General features: G+C 44.5%; 1 protein-coding gene across 1 annotated transcript in view; it reads left to right on the forward strand.

The window, feature by feature from the left end:
• Positions 1–15,377, forward strand: part of JPH2 (junctophilin 2) — a 45,573-nt gene extending 30,196 nt beyond the window's left edge. The window contains exons 3-6 of the mRNA XM_018574376.1: positions 8,345–8,463; positions 10,812–11,710; positions 12,513–12,602; positions 15,033–15,377. Of these exons, the coding sequence (XP_018429878.1) occupies positions 8,345–8,463; positions 10,812–11,710; positions 12,513–12,593 (1,099 nt within the window). The 3' untranslated portion in view covers positions 12,594–12,602; positions 15,033–15,377. The remainder of the gene's footprint in view (positions 1–8,344; positions 8,464–10,811; positions 11,711–12,512; positions 12,603–15,032) is intronic.
• Positions 15,378–17,089: the final 1,712 nt, after the last annotated feature.

Below are 17,089 nucleotides of genomic sequence, written 5' to 3' on the forward strand. Positions count from 1 at the left end.
GTCACCATCAGGAAACCGGTCCTGAGAAATGCCATGAAGTCATAGCTGGAGTGGATGTAGATAGGAAGTGGATGCAAAGAGGCTGCAGTTCAGCAACACTGAGATGCAACAAAGGATGAAAATAAAACATAAAACTGGTGTTTTATAATAAAAAATGGCAATTGTTGATGATAAATAGTGCTTTAGCATACCAAATGTCCTCCAGTTAGGGTTCCTATTTGCTTTAAACCCCCTCCCTAATATTTGTACCCTCCTCTCATCATCCCATGTACACATGACAGTACAGATCGGAAAGCTTCCACTAGAGAGCAGCATTCCCCTGTATATCCAGCCCGCCTGTCCCGGCTCACACTGGCAGATGTAGGTGAATATATAAAGAGGTTGGACAACACTATGGGGATGCTTTTCTAGGGTAAGCAATGGGACATATGTAGTCATTAATACATCCAGAGTGTGCTATCCCAACTCTGTGTTTTGCCCATACAGGGATTTAATATCCCCCCCAAGCCTCGCCAGCAAGCGTGCTAACCCAAGTCCATTCAGGGCTTTAATCCCCATCCCTCCCCAGCATGCATTCGCCTTCCCTTTGTTCCTATGCTGCTCCATTCAGTGCTGGCAGCTGATAAAAATACTTGGTAATTCCAAGTATGCAGGTGCATGTTACTCCATGTGACAACGCAGGGCCAATCAGCATCTGTAAGCTACAACTCTGCATATACAAGACATTTTATTCACTCCTGGCAACTGCGCAGAGCGATAGAGGAATGAAAGACAGTTAATGACAGGGTCTCTTTAAATCATGGGGCTGATTTATAAGTCTTGCACCCAGCATATAGCTTGGAGAATGTTGTTCATACACCACTACCACTACTAGAGGGAGCCGAGGAGCATTGGCAATTCCCATACTCATCAACACCATCTAGTGGTGGTAGTTCTGTATGAACGCCATTCGCCCAGCTATATGCTGGGTGGAAGACTTTTAAATCGGCCCTTGAGTTAATCAGGCCCTAAAAAAGGCATGGGCCAGCGTGCTCCTGTTCTGGTTCCCATATGGGTCAGTGTGCCCCTGTTCGGGCTCCCACATGGGTCAGTGTGCCCTTGTTCTGGCTCCCACATGGGTCAGTGTGCCCTTGTTCTGGCTCCCACATGGGTCAGTGTGCCCCTGTTCTGGCTCCCACATGGGTCAGTGTGCCCCTGTTCTGGCTCCCACATAGGCCAGTGTGCTCCTGTTCTGGCTCCCACATGGGTCAGTGTGCCCCTGTTCTGGCTCCCACATGGGTCAGTGTGCCCTTGTTCTGGCTCCCACATGGGTCAGTGTGCCCCTGTTCTGGCTCCCACATGGGTCAGTGTGCCCCTGTTCTGGCTCCCACATAGGCCAGTGTGCTCCTGTTCTGGCTCCCACATGGGTCAGTGTACCCCTGTTCTGGCTCCCACATGGGTCAGTGTGCCCTTGTTCTGGCTCCCACATGGGTCAGTGTGCCCCTGTTCTGGCTCCCACATGGGTCAGTGTGCCCCTGTTCTGGCTCCCACATGGGTCAGTGTGCCCCTGTTCTGGCTCCCACATGGGTCAGTGTACCCCTGTTTTGGCTCCCACATGGGTCAGTGTGCCCCTGTTCTGGCTCCCACATAGGTCAGTGTGCTCCTGTTCTGGCTCCTACATGGGTGAGTGTTCCCCTGCTCTGGCACACCCAAGAAGCAGTGTGCTACAGTTGTGAGGTCACATGCCTGCCTTGACACATATGGCTCATGGTAAATACAACAAATAAATGTCATTGTGTGGAAGTTCTATCCTGCAATACGTTACTACCACAAGTGATATTTAGAAGGATTGTCTCACTTGTAAATATCGAGCTGTCCTAATTCCCATCTTTCCCCACAAAGTCATTAAAGTCTGATCTTATAACCATAGACATCTAGTTCCTGCACCGAAAAAAACTCCAATTGCCCTATACATGAGCAGATGCAGTCATGGCTGACATTAAAGCAGAGGATGGAGAATCTTAATTCTCGTTCCTTGTCCTGGTCATTTAGAGCTTTGTGTAAGAGATGTGACACACTGTGATCAGTTTTTTTCCTGGTTCATACCTGCTCTGCTATGGCATACCAAGCCCAAGGTGAGGAGCACAAAATTTGTGCACTCGCTCTTGGCCATCGGCGGCACAGGAAGGGTAATGAGCGTTTTCTAAAACCGCTGCGCGTGGCCTTTTCTAGAATATAAATAGGGCAGAGTTATTTCCGTGGAATTCCACTAGTCTCTCCGTTGCAGATTCAGAGCCACCATATGGGACGTGTTCAGGAATCTTCTCTCATCAGTACTTCGTAAAAAGAAATGAATGAGCGAAGCGCGGCGCTAAATATAAACTGCGTTCCTGCGGGATGCGGCCATAGTGCAGCGAGTAAAAGGTGAACAGTGCCAGAGAAAAATGAGCCTTTTGCCAGTTATCACGCGGAACATTCTAATTGCTTTTCCCCCACATTCCTTCGCTTTGATGTCACCGGCTCTTGTTTGCATTGGACTTGCAGCTGAGAATTCTAATTAAATGGAAGCTGCGGAAATGATTCTATCTTGGCAAGCTGAATAGGCAACAATGAAGGAAGGGGCTTTCTAAAAGGGGGATCTCTGGTACCGGCTGCACTGTGTTTATTATTCTCATTGAATTAAAGAGGACGTCCGGGTTATGGAACTAAAGCAGCTCCTTCAATGAGTGGACTGTTTATACTAGCCAGGCAATACTGCATCTCGGGTAAAGCCAGATCAGGTGCTAAAGTCAGCAGAATTTGCTGTATTTGAAGGTTCTCTTTATAGAAAGAGCAAACAACATTAAAAATGGAGCTGAGCAATCAGGTCCATGTGGGTGTGCTCGACTATGCCCCTGCAGGTGGTCTTGATGCAAAAAGGGGAACATGGGCTCAGAGGCCTGTATGCCAAAGGAGAATCTGAAGTGTGGGAGGAACCAGGGAGCAGTCACACCCAGAAAGAGAGCCAAAAGCAAGCAATGGAAGAAGTTTCAGCTGGAAGAGCCAAAGAGGAACGACTCATAGCCAATCATATGGCTGTGCCCCATATAGCCCTCTGCTGCGTGGTGACTGGCCAGGTGGATGAACACATGGCAGCTAAGTTCCTATAAAGAAGTTATAAAAAGAGGAGGAATTAATCACCGCACAACGCTTTTTCAGTACATTGGTCTTTAGTGCTAATTCCTAGAAACAGGCAGTGACTAGTGTGGGGTTATGGACACCAAAGAGTAAAACAAAAACACACAAAATGAGCCTACATGGCCCAATCCCTAACAATTATCTAGCCTGAAACTAACGCCTAAACAGGGTTCACACAAACCTAACACTTAACTAGGGACCCTAAAACCTATCCTGATATCCAAGCCCCTGAGCAACTAACCTCCCTCTAAAACCTAACCCTTAACCTGACCCTAATATTAACCACTTTAGCCCTAAGACCTAATGTACCCTTTAATCAGTGGACTTACCTTATCCGCATTGAAAGCGTCAACACAGGATCAAATAGCACCTACTCCGCAGTGCTAAAACCAACTGCTTTGCTGATTTATGATTGTGTTCTGCAGTCTTGAAACTGACACTTGTCACAATCTACTCCACATGAAGGTCCACATGAAATCTTCAGAATATCTTTTATTCATCTCTGACGCTGTTAAAGTTTGATATTTAGGAGAAGCAGGTCTTTGGTTGGTCTTGATGTGACCACCAGCACACACAAAAACACCAGTAAAGGAAGGAGATGTTCATTTAGGATGAGGAAGGACTAGATAACTCTATGGGTGGTTCAACCCATCAGCCTCTTCGGGCAGTCAGATATTTTTCCTCAACTGAGCAACCTGTTGTGCAGTAAGTTAGATAATGAGACCTTTCACCTTAAGTCTCAGCCAAAACTGGTATTGTTGACTAATGAAGACTTATGATGAAGATCGCATTATCTAAGTCATTGCACAATCCGTCACTTGAATTGGGATAACTATCTAAATGTCTGAAGTTCCTCTTACTCTTGGCCTGGAACACAAACTTTTCCAGTACATTGCAATCAAAATAACAAGGGAAGTCTTGTTATATCCAATAGCATTCTAGTGAATGATTCAATTCCCATCCGGAGGTGACTTGTGCACACAAGAGAAAGACGGGGGTTTATAAAACTTTCATATGTGAATAATTCTTTTAGCAACTAATAACAAATGAAGGTGCCCACCGAGTCACTGGTGGTACTGAGGGATCGATTGGCCTGAAAATAAAGCTCTCACATTTCTGTAGAAAACTCATCCATTATTAAGCAGCCACCAGCTCGATAGACTGAGAAGTTTGTCACGTCTTTCAATTGACCTCATGTTAACCAGCATTCTAAGAGATGCACGTTGTTCAGAGTTTCAAAAAGTTACAGGCAAATGAGATGAGAAAGGAATACCAATTAAGAGACGTCTAGGAAAGTTACTGGCCAAGTGTTTAATGTTAACCTTTCCACTCTACAAAGAGTAAAATTCACATAAAAGTTTTGGGTGGCTGTACACTATAAAGATGGCCTTTAGGTTTGGCTGGAGATGCCCTTTAAAGAGGGCCTTTATGCTTGGCTGGAGATGCCCTTTAAAGAGGGCCTTTAGGCTTGGCTGGAGATGCCCTTTAAAAAGGGCATTTAGGCTTGGCTGGAGATGCACTTTAAAGAAGACCTTTAGGCTTGGCTGGAGATGCCCTTAAAAGATGGCCTTTAGGTTTGGCTGGAGAGGCACTTTAAAGAGGGCCTTTAGGTTTGACTGGAGATGCCCTTTAAAGAGGGCCTTTAGGTTTGGCTGGAGATGCCCTTTAAAGAGGACCATTAGGTTTGGCTGGAGAGGCACTTTAAAGAGGGCCTTTAGGTTTGGCTGGAGATGCCCTTTAAAGAGGGCCTTCAGGTTTGGCTGGATATGCACTATAAAGAGGGCCTTTAGGTGTGGCTAGAGATGCATTTTAAGATGGCCTTTAGGTGTGGCTGGATATACACTTTAACGAGGGCCTTTAGGTTTGACTGGAGATACACTATAAAGAGGCCTTAAGGTTTGACTAGAGATACACTATAAAGCGGGCCTTTAGGGTTGACTAGAGATACACTATAAAGAGGCCTTTTGGTTTGACTAGAGATACACTATAAAGAGGCCTTTAGGTATGACTGGAGATACACTATAAAGAGGGCCTTTAGGTGTGACTGGAGATACATTATAAAGAGGGCCTTTAGGTTTGACTGGAGATGCACTTTAAAGGGGGGCCCTTTGGGTAAAGCCATTCACATCAAGACTGTCCTGCAACAGTATACAAAATATATGATATAGCAGCTTGAATAGTTACCTACTAAAGAAACCGCTGTTCCTCCTGGTGGCAGTTATGTGACCAAATAGCGAATTCTATGGGCAGGTTCCCTTTAACTCTGATCCTCCACTTGAGTGACATTGCGTGACTGATACTATGGCATCTGGTCATATGACTGACACCTAAGGACCCTAGAGTAGGTTTACATTAGGAGAGGTTATTTACTGTATGCATATACTGGGGTGAGAATGTCAGGATCGGAGGGGAAGGGGTTAACAGTTTGGCCACTCCACTTAGAAGCAGTCCTTACTAAAATTATCCCTATATCTTGTCATGGCAAAATTCCATTGATACCTAATTGTTTCATTTGGTGATTTTTTTGACCCCTTGGTGTTGGTGATTGATACTTTATTAATTAGAGCTCTGAAGACAAAATCTATACATCACTGACCGATGGACATATTTGAAGAATAACGGCTTATCACATTGATCCAATAATTCCTTACATTTTCATATTCAGTATATACTGTATACCGTGTGTGTAATTTGGATAAAAGTATTTGAATGGTGGTGTATGATACACACTATACAGCACATGGGGGTTATGTAAGGACTTCAGGTATTCAGCACTATGTTAATGGACATATTTTAGCACTTTCAAATATTGCCTATGTGATATATACTAACGGACTGCCGAGGACATCTGGAAAAGCCACCCTGATAAATTAGGTCCATACTATATATCCATGATCCTTCAACTTTCTAAATTTCCATAGCTATAAACATGTTCCCATTTTTATTTTTCACATGTTGTGGCCGACCTCACAGACGGTGGCAGCAGGTTATTTAAGTCAAGGGTTTAGGTTTCAGCATTTTAAGAATGTCTCAGCACACATTCTTTGAGTTCTGCAGAACGTTTACCATAATCCTTTGAGGTACGCGGGTATTTCTGTAGAAATGCGATGCCTTTTTCTCTTTGCTCCGTTTCTATAATGTCCTTCGCAGCATTTAACCTCCGATATGGACAGACAACAGCTGGCGGTGTATACTTAGCTCAGAACAAGCTGGGTTTCCTGCCTCTAATCTTCACATTGGAGCAAAATGCTGCTGCTACCTGGCTAGTCCATGTTCAGTATTTGAGCTACCACCTTTATAACTAGAAGTAAGAAAGTACTACTATGGCCTGACAGTATGGATAGTGCGTGGTCCGAAACCTTTCAGAGGTTGGGTGTCCCCATATGTGTAACCTTCCAGCTTCTGGGTGGCCCTGGTGACCTGTAACATCTCAGCTGTTGGGTGGCCCAGGGGATCTGTAACCCTTCAAAGGATGGGTGGCCCAGAGGACCTTGTGAATTTCCAGATGTTGGGCAGCCCAGTGGACCTGTAACCTTCCAGCTATTGCATGGCCTAGGGGAACAATAACCTTCCAGATGTTTAGCCCGAGGCACCTGTAACGTTCCAAATGTTCAGTGGCCTGGGGCACCTGTAACGTTCCAGATGTTCAATGTCCTGTGGCACCTGTAACCTTGCAGATGTTCAGTGGCCTGGGGCACCAGTAACCTTCCAGATGGTTAGTGGCCTAGGGGCTGTAACCTTAAAGCTTTTGATAGGTGACCCCAGTGCCAAATCGGCACTGGAGTCACCCAATATATACCCAATGGAATTAAAAGGCTTTTAAAATTGTGTGCATTTTACAAATGAATTAATATAATTATAAAATGATTATAAAATAATAGCTGAGGGAAGGAGGAGTTAAAGAGGACTTTTATTGAAAATGTGGTTTATTCTAAATATTGGTATATTTCCAAATATACCCTTTAGATTGTAGTCTCCATTAAGGTCACGGGACAGGCTGATAGGATAACAGGTTGTCAACCTATAACAGGAAGTGCCTAAACAAGGACCTTCATGGCCGGATCACCACATATTATTATATTAAAAGCTGTAGATTTTAGGAGATTGAAACCTTGTGAAGTGACAATAATGCTTATATGAGATTTCACTGATTGGGGTTTCATCTCCTTGAACTTTCTATAGACAGCTAAGATTTCACCAACCTTCAATATATATATAATTATTCCCCGGAGCCCCGTCCCTTGCACTTTAACTTTCTATATATATTCTGATCTATGTGTTTGCAAAATGTCATAAATTTGCTCCCGCGCTCTATTAAAAGCAGTTGTCCCCAATAAAAGCATCGATATATATCTGTCACAGAGGCCTTCCTTGCCTATATTTGTCATGGCCGCTCCGCTCTGCCTCTGCTCGGAGAAATCTTTATCCGCATTTCTTTACAGGATCCAATTACAGCAGTTTAGCAGGTTTATTATACGGTGCCGGGGGGTGAGAAAGCCGAGACATAAATATATATGTTACATTACCGATCACCTGTTCAGTTACCATGGAAAGGGGAAGCCTTTGATAGAAAAATGAAATAGAATACGTGGTGTACATAGAACAACATGTCAGACGGGAAATTATCGTCGTATAGTTCTCTCTTTATTTTATCGAATGAGATTCTGGTGGTCTGTAAAGGCGTTTGTCAATACTGAGCAATATGCTATGGGAGAGGGCTCTGGTATAAAAATAAATAAATAGGAAACAATAACAAATAGATACATTCATAAATAATAATAATAATAAATACAATAAAATAAAAATAATACAAAAAATAACTAAATAAATAAATGCACCCTTGTGCAGGATGACTGGACACTTTGATTGGATTTGGGCTTGGGTGGAGATAAAGAAACTTTGGTTGGATTTGGGCTTGGGTGGAGATAAAGAAACTTTGGCTGGATTTGGGCTTGGGTGGAGATAAAGAAACTTTGGCTGGACTTGGGCTTGGGTGGAGATAAAGAAACTTTGGTTGGATTTGGGCTTGGGTGGAGATAAAGAAACTTTGGTTTGATTTGGACTTGGGTAGAGCAAGGACATTTTGGTTGGATTTAGACTTGGGTGGAGCTAGTGTCATTTTTGCTTTAACCATCTAAAAGACACACTGCCCTTGTAACTCAAAGTGCACATATGTTTTTTCCTTCAGGACTACACATGCCAAAGCCAAAGCAGACGGAGCAGAACAGGCGGCCCAGGCAGCTAATAATGAGTCCACCATTGCAAGGATGATGGCAAGAGAGCTCTCCCCGGACTTCTACCAGCCAGGTAGGCCAGCCACAGATATGTAACAGTACCCAACATTAAGATGAACTCCCAAACAACCTTACAAAGTGTTGACTATATGACCTGCCAAGAGATGTTAAACTCTATTGAGATCCAGGCACACCTGCCAGGCAAGTTGGTCAGGTTAGTGACTTTTCAGCACTGCAGAAATGCAACACTGTTTGGTCACCAACCTGGCCCAGCCTGCTGGGTGGGCAATGAATGGAGCATTACTCCTCTGATGAGTCATCACTGCTGGCAGGGGAGGGCATAATGTCTACACCAGGGGTCAGCATCTTTTTCACATAAAGTGTCATGTTCACAAGACAACTGGTGTGCCAACAATGGAACGTTGTCGTCTCTATTGAGTTTAATGGACTATTAGCAGTACGTCTATGAATCCAAAAATTGATGAACTGGTATTAACTGGTGCACACACAAAACATGGTAATTCCCAAAGCAGGCCCCTTAGATCTCAGACACATGCACTTGGCTGGCAGGGGGGCGCATTGAAGAACCTGGCCTTGGGGACGGAGAGAGAGTAAATACGGCCCTGTCTGCAGGTTCTGGAAAACATGTTCTTCTGCTAAACTGCACTATAGCATGTTCTGGGTGAATCCCATCAAAACATTTCCTATAGGTGTGTGCACATTTTGCCATTCAGTCGGTGTTACCTTTTAAATCTCCTTCTAAAAGTGAGGAGCTCCTGGAGCTTCTAAGTCAGTTACCTTGCAATGTAATTGTTTCATCTATTTAGCAAAGCTTGCGTTTTAGTATTCCCAGCCCCTGCTTTTCCTTTGTATGTGGAAATGACATGTTTTATTTATCGGCGGCTTTTATCAGATCTGTCTTCCCGCTCCATTATGTGCCGTATTCCCATTTTATGTGCTATTTTAGCACCCTTTATGTTTGATCAGACAAACACACAGCAGTCTCCCACTCACAGCTCAGCTTTTGTAAGCTTGCGCAAACAGGGCGAGATGCGGTATTGCAAGGCATTACTTTTATATCTCCCCGATCTCTTCACAGCTGTAATTTTGTCAGCGAAAGTGGGCTGCGCTGTTCCCATTATTTGTGCATGCAGACACTGTATAATATGAGGCATGGGGAATTATAGTCAGGGCTACAGCATTGTCAGAGGCCCCATTAAAACTGGTCTAGGTAGAAACAAAAATACACCAATGAATGCAGTTATGTATTCATTACAACATAATTAAATGTATTCATTAAATGCAACTAATGTAAGTGATTAAATCTGACTTATCAGCCTCTGGTCATCCCCTGTGCAATAATAGAGGGAGGGACCCCACTAGGACCTATCGGGTGTCATGCATGCACATTAGCCAGCAAGGAACATGTTGATAGGTACAGGTAGAGCAGAGGGATGACTCATTAGTATTCGGCTGCTCCTTTACTGTCTGATTTTTAAAAAGTAACCCTTGCATTGTGGCTACCCCTTCACTGCAAGGGTTAAGTGCTTGTTTTGTCTAGGGGGCGAAAATAAAGAAGAAATATTCACCTGATCCTCGGTTTTGTAGCAGTGATTGCTCATCTCTCTCCCCCTCTACTCTGGCTGTGATGATGTCACAGGTCCTTAGACCGTCAGTGCCCAGGGAAGAAGAGGACTGGTCTAGCAGCGAGGATAGGGTGAGAATTTCTTCTGTATTTTTACCCCCTAGACAAAACGAGCAGTTAACCCTTGCAGTGTGGGGGTAGCCCCTCTGCAAGGGCTAATCCTGGAGTTGTTCTTTTACTCTGGCTGCCACTTTTGGGTATGGAGAAGCACATGGCCTTCTCCCCTGTGATGGCGACTGGGCCTCTCAACCAGTTGCTAAACCTGAGCACTGTCACCTGATTGGGGGACTGAAGTCATCACTCCCACCGGCAAAGGAGGAAGGAGTGGTGGGGAAGCACAGGTAAGGTACTTATCTTACACCGTATGGCCATATAGTGGTCAGGGGATGTCTTTTGTCTGATACACTGTCACTTTGCTTGCATGGGCAACATGACAGGGTCTCTTTAAAGCTGTTTTGATAGCACAGTAGAGCCTGTTAGAACGGAAGGTATTTACATGTCTCATTCCATTACATATCCCAAAAATAAGAGGATTTTTCCTCATTACAGGATAGGTGGGTGGAGCCATGTAAATCATTCCTTTTCACCTCATTTGCGTACTGTACATCTGGAACTGCTGGTGCATGGCACAGATACAGCCTAATATTATAGAGCCATGTATAACAAACTGCATACAGCTGTTGTTCAAAACATATGGTGTCTACAATTGTTGACTTTGCTTGTACCGTTTTTAAAATCTACAAAAACCTAAAAAAAAATGTATTTCCCTATTTTAGGCCCAGAGTATATCAAGAGAAAACTGATGCAGGAAATTATCGAAAATGCTGAACCCATGGAGATAAGAGAGCAACCAACTGCAACCAAGGAACAGCCAGTTCAAACACCTCGTGAGAGCCCTCAGCTCCCTGAAAACCAACCCTCCTCTCAAGATGTTTCCCCACTACGAACCCCATCCCCTGCACCTGGGACACCACCTGAAGCCAAGAAACTTAAAACAAGCTCGCAGAAGGAAAGGCTGATTACTGCTAGAAACTGGAATGGAGACAGACGTGGTGGAAGCCAATCCGCCAGCCCATCCAGCAGCCCAACCAAGACAAGCAACAGAGCTGACTTGAACAGAAAATATGAGAACCAGATGAAACCACTTCAGAGGTTGGACAAAAAGCCATCCGATTTGGATGTTGAGTTCCATAAAGGCTATCACAGCTATGCTGTGCGGACCTCCCCAGTGAATCCTCCACTGGACTCAGAAGAAAAAGCATTCCCACCACCACAAGCTGCAACACCAGATTTGAAAGAGGTGTCGAAAGATGTTCTACCATCTCAAAAAGTCCAAGAAAAGAAGACCGCTGTAGAGTCCATCAAGAAAGTTAAGCTGAGTGAAGAGAATAAGGAAGTGAAAGTGGAAAAGCCAAGTGTTGAAGCTAAAACGGAGACCAAGATTGTCCAAAAAGCTGAGCCTAAGACTGTCCAGAAAACTGAACCAAAGGTTGTTCAGAAACCGGCTCCCCCAAAAGCGGAACCCAAAGCGGTGGCCAAACCCGCTCCCCCAAAATCAGAACCCAAACCTGCAACCAAGACCGAGTCCAAGGCGTTGGTTAAGTTTGACACCAAAAGCATAATTAGGAAGGGTGCCAAAGCTGAGCCAGCTGCCAAAGTAGAAGAAATTGAAGAGGTCGGTATCATGATGACTGATAAAGGATCGGGTAACCCAAAACCGATACCTCCGTGTTGGGTAGATGCTTGCACTTAATAATCCACCAAGTTTTTATACTTTTCAGAGTTCCAGCAACACCATCTCTGCACTTTGGTGGCCAGCTTCACCAACTTGCTAACCAACAGGGAAATTTTCACTCGTTTTTTTTAACATTAGGTATAGAGAAGGCATGAGACTCCTTTTGTGCAGCAGGAGGAGTGAGCATATGTCTGCCAAGACAGGGAATTCTCAATCATAGTGCAACCACATCTAATGTCCTCTATGAAGTCCACTCCAGATAGGGTACTAAATGTTTGAGTCTTGGGTGTGACCAACAGTCTATATGACCAAACTTGCAAAAGCTCTAGACAACCAATAGTTGCTGCGGGTGGTCTGACCTTCTTCTACACACTACTTTAGCGTGTTCAGAACTAGTCAGGCCTGGTCCTCCTTTATATGGAAGAAAGCACCTTCAGTAACTGATCTTCATGGGATTAATTACACCACATGCAGGCCATTTTTGCTAATTTTTCAAGCCATGGTTTAATTTAAGTGTATTCCAAAATATAACCGTTCCATGATGAATTAGAAGTCATATGAAAAGGGAATTGTTGGGGGTTCTGACTCAATTATCAGCAAACACAACTGTCTATAGACATCCCACAGCGGTGGTGTAATCCAATTTGGAGTTCTGTGGTGGTGGCCATTATCACTTTTTGTTACAGTGAGGTGTCCCTTGCTAACACATGTGGCACTAACTATGTTATTTTCTCTGTTTCAGAGACCAGATACGATCATGATATGCATGGTCATTTTATTGAATATCGGCCTTTCCATCTTATTTGTACATCTACTGACATGAAGAATTAGAGTAAGTATCACTTCTAATAAAAAAGGTATTACAGCCTTTGGGTAGTAAAATGTATTTCCCGGTTTACTATTTCATGAGTTCCATACCCATCAGTAAAGCATAACTCCCAACTGTCCTTCATTTGGAGGAACTGTCCTTCTTTTGGAACCCACCATATTCTGTCCCTTTTTCCTCCTCGTTGGTTCCCCTTTTTGGTTAGATGTATAGATCTATAGTCAGTATAAAGCAAAAAAGTGAAAAAGCGTTTGCGGGTTTAAAGGAGAACTATGAGGCAAGTGAAAATCAGTCGGCCTCATAGTTCTAGCCAACCCGTGACAATGAAACTGTCACACGTCGGCTCAATAGATCGGGAAGTGAGCGAACACATACCGTCGCTCGCTCACTTCTCGATCCTGTCCCTTCAGAGAGCCGTGACTGTCACTCACGGCTCCCTGCAGGGATTCCCCCCGCTCCGATCCTCCAGCGCTGACTGGCGGAATGGACGGGGGAGGGGGCGGTTATAGCTGGCTCTGCCTCTAGATAGGCAGAGCCAGCTGTCATTCACACAGCTGGGTGGATCCAGACAGTAATGTCGGGATCCGTCCCGGCTGCAACGTCTCAGTATACCGTAAGCTGTAGCTCGCGGTATAGTGAGCTTTGGGTGACGGGAGGGCGCTAGTTTGTGTTCTCCCATTACCCTTAGGAGAACTATGGGGAAAAGCCCTGACTCCATAGTTCTCCTTTAGCCAAACATTTTTGCATATTGGCCCTTCGTGGTCTGCCTAACTGGGGATGTAGTATTTCCTTTATCTACACTGTTAGGTTCTCTTTTTTTCTCATTGGTATGGGAAAGTTGGGAGGTATGGTAGAAGCGTCCATGCCAAAGTGGGAGGGGGGAGTATTTGGTCATTATTTTCCATACTGTAGTAGGTCATTTCCTAGTAACCCAGCCCCCCCCCCCCCCCGGACCTAAATGATCCCACCCTTGCCTTCTAGAGATCTGTACTTACTAAGATCTCAGGGCCACTGCTCTGCTGTTTGTTGACATCCAGTGCTGCAAGTCTCCCTCTCCTAGCCATACCGGTCTAGCTGGGAAATGGCTCCATAGAAGTCTATGGGGCTGTAATATGCAGGTGTGGCCAGCAGAGGGAGCACCGGATGTAAACAATAGGGGAACTGTGCCTGTTGGTTCTAGGTAAGTATAGATCTGTGAAGGAGGAGGCTGGGGTTGTTTAGTTTGGTTCTTTTTTCTCATTCAAGAAAGTTGTGAAGTATGGTAGAGGCGTCCATGCCAAACTGGGTGGGGAGTGGGGGGAGTATTTGGCCATTATTTTCCATATGGTAGGAGGTCACTTCCTAGCCAAATAACCCAGCCCCCTCCCCGGACCTAAATGATCCCACCCTCACCTTCTAGAGATCTCTACTTACCAAGATCTGAGGGATACTGCTCCACTGTTTTTTGACCTCCAGTGCTGCAAGTCTCCCTCTCCTAGCCATGCCCGTCTACCAGCTGGGAAATGTCTATGGGGCTGTAATGTGCAGGTGTGGCCAGCAGAGGGAGCATCAGATGTAAACAATAGGGGATCTGTGCCTGTTGGATCTCGGTAAGTATAGATCTATGAAGGAGGAGGCCGGGATCATTTAGTTAGGGTCTTCTTTTTTCTCATTCAAGAAAGTTGGGAGGTATGGTAGAGGCGTCCATGCCAAACTGGGTGGGGAGTGGGGGGAGTATTTGGCCACTATTTTCCATATGGTGGTAGGTCACTTCCTAGCCAAATAACCCAGCCCCCCTCCCCGGACCTAAATGATCCCACCCTCGCCTTCTAGAGATCTTTACTTACCAAGATCTGAGGGATACTGCTCCACTGTTTGTTGACCTCCAGTGCTGCAAGTCTCCCTCTCCTAGCCATGCCCGTCTACCAGCTGGGAAATGTCTATGGGGCTGTAATGTGCAGGTGTGGCCAGCAGAGGGAGCACCGGATGTACACAATAGGGGATCTGTGCCTTCTGGATCTCGGTAAGTATAGATCTGTGAAGGAGGAGTCTGGGATCCTTTAGGTCCAGGGTTGGGGGAAAAGAATAAGTGCACTTTGTTTTAAGGTGCACTTACCCTTTAAAGTTTATATGAGATTTTAGTGATTGGGTTTGCATATGCTTTACATTCCACCCTTATATTCAGAGATCCCTTAATCCACGGCTTCTTTGAGGTTGCTGTAAGCTGCAACGTGAGTGATCCGGAAGCCATTTTGTTAAGTACCCACAGCAGCCGCTAAAAGAAAGAACCTTAATGAGAACATTCCAAATGCACAGCACATATTTTATGGTTAGAAAAGGAAAGCCTGGGGTGCTCTGATTTTTCTGGCGGTTTACAGAGACGCGATGCAGCGCACATAACGTAGGACATAATGAGATCATTTGCTGACACTTTGTGCTTGTGTTTTGCTTGCGCAGGAATTTTACATTGTGAACCCATGGATTGCTCCCACCAGCCCTCCTGACAAGATGAAGAGCTGTCAGGAGAGGAGGCGTCTTTCGCCTTGACGGGCTCCCATGAAGCCGGGAGACAATCGACGTATCTTTCACTGAACCTTATTTGCCTGTTGTATATAAAGCGATGATAGCAAGTGGATTTCGACCGGCGTCAGCCGTCACAGTGCACTGGAATGTTAAACCGATCTTGTTTGAAAACGAAAGAATGTAGCGTTGAGCTCTATCCTTATGATGTAAAAATTTAAAAAATTACAAAAATACAAAAAAAATTAAATGTTAAACTTCCGACAAATTACCCTCGGGGGTTTCCGGAGACCTGTGTACGGACGGAGGCTGACCTCCTCCGAGGCTTGGCCCCTCCCCCTTGGTGGAAGTTTAGTCTGCGTTTTGGAAAACGTTCATTGATTTTATTTATTTTTACGTGTGCAGGATTAGCGGTTGGCGATGGACTGTTGCGAGGAACCAGGATACCATATGTTTACACATTTTCAAGCTATATAAAATACCACAAGCCAAACCCATGTCTTAAAAAGAGAAAAAAAAAATCATGTGTATTAGGATTGCTAGATAAACTTTTTTGCATGTGTGGCGGCTTTGTTGTAGAAACGTTTGTACGACGCCCGTGGAAGTGCACGGTGCTTGGTGAAGGGAGGCGGAGATTTGGGCGTTGTAGACACGCGTGTGCCAAAAATAATGACAAATAAAAATGCACTTTCAAATCATGACGCCCTCAATTGTCTGTTTATTGACCAAGGGGTTCAATCGGGTCAGACAGTGGCCACCTTGGGTCTGAGGCTGCTTCCCCGCTGTACATTTAGCTCTGCTTGCCCAAAGCAGGGCGAAATGTAGAAAACAACTGCCTGTCGGGACCTAGGAACTGCATTTCCTGGCATCGGGAGATAGGAATTCTACTCCCCTGCTGCCCCTCTACTCCCTGCTGCCCCGAGGCCGGGCCTTGGTTGGCCTTGTGGGAAAGCCAGCCCTGGGTCTGGCACCTAATGCTGTCATATGGGAAGCTGTGGGAGAAGGGAGAGAGTCCCCAGCCAGCCTTGTGTAAGCTCCATATCACAACAAGGAACCTACATGAGAAGTTCTCTCTTTGTTCCCAGTGGGCGAACGGGGTGGCGAATGAAGGTTTGTATGTGCAGCTAATGGGGCAAACATTAAAAATAACCTGTTTTGCTCTACAAGAGGAAAGGACAGGTTCACTTTAAGGGGGTCTTTTTTATAAATAATTCTGTGATGATTCACTCTGTGCAAATATATGACAAAACGAACATTCTTTAGGTGTTTCTTTAGAAGAGAATGTATTTTTAAATGTTTTTTGTCTCCATGTAATACCACATTATGGCCACTAGATGCTGCTGGTGAGCATAGAAAATAAATCCTTATTGCCTATGCTTCTGTAGCTCCATCTAGTGGCCATAATGTGATATTACATAAAAACTTTTGAAAATTAATTCCACTTGTAAAGAAACAAAAACCGACAGGGTTATTGACAAGAGGGTGAAGAGTTTTGAGAAGGCAGGAGAAGTGAACAATCTATGACTACATAGCTGATTTGGAATAATTCTCCAATTCAGCTCACTTCCCAGTTCAGCTATGTTGACCTAGATTGTTCACTTGTCAAGACTCTTCACCCTTTTGTGAATAACCCTGTTAGTTTTTTTTCTTTACAAGTGGAAATAATTTTCAAAAGTTTTTATGTAATATCACGTTATGGCCACTAGATGGAGCTACAGAAGCATAGGCAATAAGGATTTATTTTCTATGCTCACCAGCAGCATCTAGTGGCCATAATGTGGTATTACATGGAAATAAACATTCAAAAATACATTCCATTCTAAAGAAACACCTAAAGAATGTTAGTTTCGGCATATATCTGCGCAGAACGAACATTCACAGATATTTGCAGAGCAAATGACCCTGTGGATATTTTATAAATCTTTCTGTTGATGGGACATTGAACCAAGCATCCCATTTTAGGTTTATATTAAAGCTGAACACCAGACACAAAA

Source organism: Nanorana parkeri, unplaced genomic scaffold (genome assembly GCF_000935625.1).
Source record: "Nanorana parkeri isolate BGI_ZX_2015 unplaced genomic scaffold, ASM93562v1 scaffold50, whole genome shotgun sequence".
Classification (NCBI taxonomy): Eukaryota; Metazoa; Chordata; class Amphibia; order Anura; family Dicroglossidae; genus Nanorana; species Nanorana parkeri.